This window comes from Ciona intestinalis, chromosome 10, assembly GCF_000224145.3.
Source record: "Ciona intestinalis chromosome 10, KH, whole genome shotgun sequence".
Classification (NCBI taxonomy): domain Eukaryota; kingdom Metazoa; phylum Chordata; class Ascidiacea; order Phlebobranchia; family Cionidae; genus Ciona; species Ciona intestinalis.
Window position 1 is genome coordinate 2928381 of NC_020175.2, and position 2091 is coordinate 2930471.

Genomic DNA, 2091 nt, shown 5'->3' on the forward strand with positions numbered 1-2091 from the left:
TTGGTNACAGGTATAGGGCGTAGGACACAGTCTACAGACACTCGAAGTGAACCCCCGTTTTGCACAAGTAACCTAATGCAGTAACCATTCAAGTATGCCAGATATGTTCTTAAAGTTAACCTTAACTACTTTATTTTTAGAGCAATGCCTCAGTTGAGAGAAAGCACACCAAATCTAGCTTCCGTTATGCGTTTCCTTAAGGCAGAAGACATTGCAGATTCTGTGTTGCATGCATTGCAAGCCCCGCCACATGTGGATATCAACGAAATTATAGTTCGGCCGACAGATGATTTCTCTAAACGCACAAAAACCTAAGCTAAACCTCAACAGACTGTACTGTTTTAATCACAACCGTATGCTCTGTAATTATAGATCATTAATTCGTATTCATAATCGCTCTGTTGCTAATAAATTGCATCTTTTTTACTCTTTTAATGATTTTTGCACTACCTTCACCGTGTACAGGCAATAAATTGTATGTTTATGGTTGATTTATTGTCATGGTATGTATACATCATGCTAAAGCTAAACTATAGATTGAGGAATAAAATTGTTTTAAATTGAATAAATTATGTAGTTAAACCGTGGGTTTTATAACTGTTAGATAGACATTTTATAAATTGCTTAAATAAAGTTATTTTTAGGATTTTATCAGCTTATTCGTAAGCTAAGGAATAGTTTATTAAGTATTCAATGTTTTGTATAGATATTATTAGATTGGGAAGCACTAGAAGCTTGATCTAATAATTTCGTGTTTAGACAATGCTTGTAAAAATAAAGCAATCTACCAGTCTGCAGAATATGGCAATTTTAGACGATATCTTGCAAGTGCAAGATAGTTATGTTATGCATGTGCGCGTGCTATTAATAAAAATAGGGGTGCCTACCAAAAAAGTACATTTAAAAATTTCAATAAGAAATCCTACATAATTGAATACATATTTGGTTCATAGTTTAATTAAGACAAACTATGGTGTGCATAACCAAAGTTTTTACACAAAAATGGCCCATTCACCTACCATAGCATACTCTGCAGACTGGGCTATCTATATTGATTAGTGAAGTGTAATGCACCCTTTCTTAATGGGTTTCCAGTTGACCATGGTGGCTACAAATGTTAATTGGGCGGCCACGGGCAAATCTTTGCTTACGGCTTGTTTTTAGATGCCAATTTCTGTAAAGTGTAAATTAAAAACTATAAATCTGGAACAAGGTGTATAAAATATATCTGCCATAGTATAACAACTATCGTTGCCATGTCCAACCGGAATAAATTTAGTTTAAAAGGCAGAACTGTTTTTAAATTTAGTTTAAAAGGCAGAACCGTCTTTTTATTAATCACTTTACAATAGATACTCTGATACAGCGCCGTAGGCTATTAGAGTATTTATGATTTACCATTAAACGTGTCCATTTATTAGAGCTTTGTTCTCTTATTAAATTTAAAGACCACACAATGCATAGCGATGAAAAAGTTAATTCCAAAAATATTAATGTTCTAATCTAATAAATAGAAGACATAACGATAGCAGTCATAGCAAAGTTACAAATTCTGACAACAAATTACCCAGTGAACATGTTTCTGACGTAACGGGACTTCCCCACTATGAAAACATGCTGATGAAGCATTTTCAATTATTGCCGCAAACGAAGGTTGTTGTAATTTGATCGCGTTACTTGTTGGTCGTTGGCCACAAATCCGGACAACACTAAAAGGAGGGATGGAGGGACGGGGGGACGGAGGGAAACTGAGTACTAAAAGGAGGAAAGGGAGGGACGGAGGGAAAATACCGTTACTAAAAGGAGGGAAGGAAGCAAAATGGAGGGACGGAGGGAAACAATAATTCCTTTGCTTAAACCTATGGGCGGAGGGAAACTATTTTTTACCCAAAATAAGTGGAGGGACGTTCACTCAAAATAAGTGGAGGGACAGAGGGAAATGGTGGAGGGACGGAGGGAAACTGGTGGAGGGATGGAGGGAAACTATTTTTCACTCAAAATAAGTGGAGGGACAGAGGGAAATGGTGGAGGGACGGAGGGAAACTGGTGGAGGGATGGAGGGAAACTATTTTTCACTCAAAATAAGTGGAG

General features: G+C 36.7%; 1 protein-coding gene across 1 annotated transcript in view; it reads left to right on the plus strand.

Annotated features, from left to right (window-relative positions):
• The window catches only part of LOC104266129 (dehydrogenase/reductase SDR family member 11-like), a 3946-nt gene extending 3450 nt beyond the window's left edge, over positions 1-496 (plus strand). Inside the window, exon 3 of the mRNA XM_009861671.3 lies at positions 141-496. Within this exon, the coding sequence (XP_009859973.1) occupies positions 141-315 (175 nt within the window). The 3' untranslated portion in view covers positions 316-496. The remainder of the gene's footprint in view (positions 1-140) is intronic.
• Positions 497-2091: the final 1595 nt, after the last annotated feature.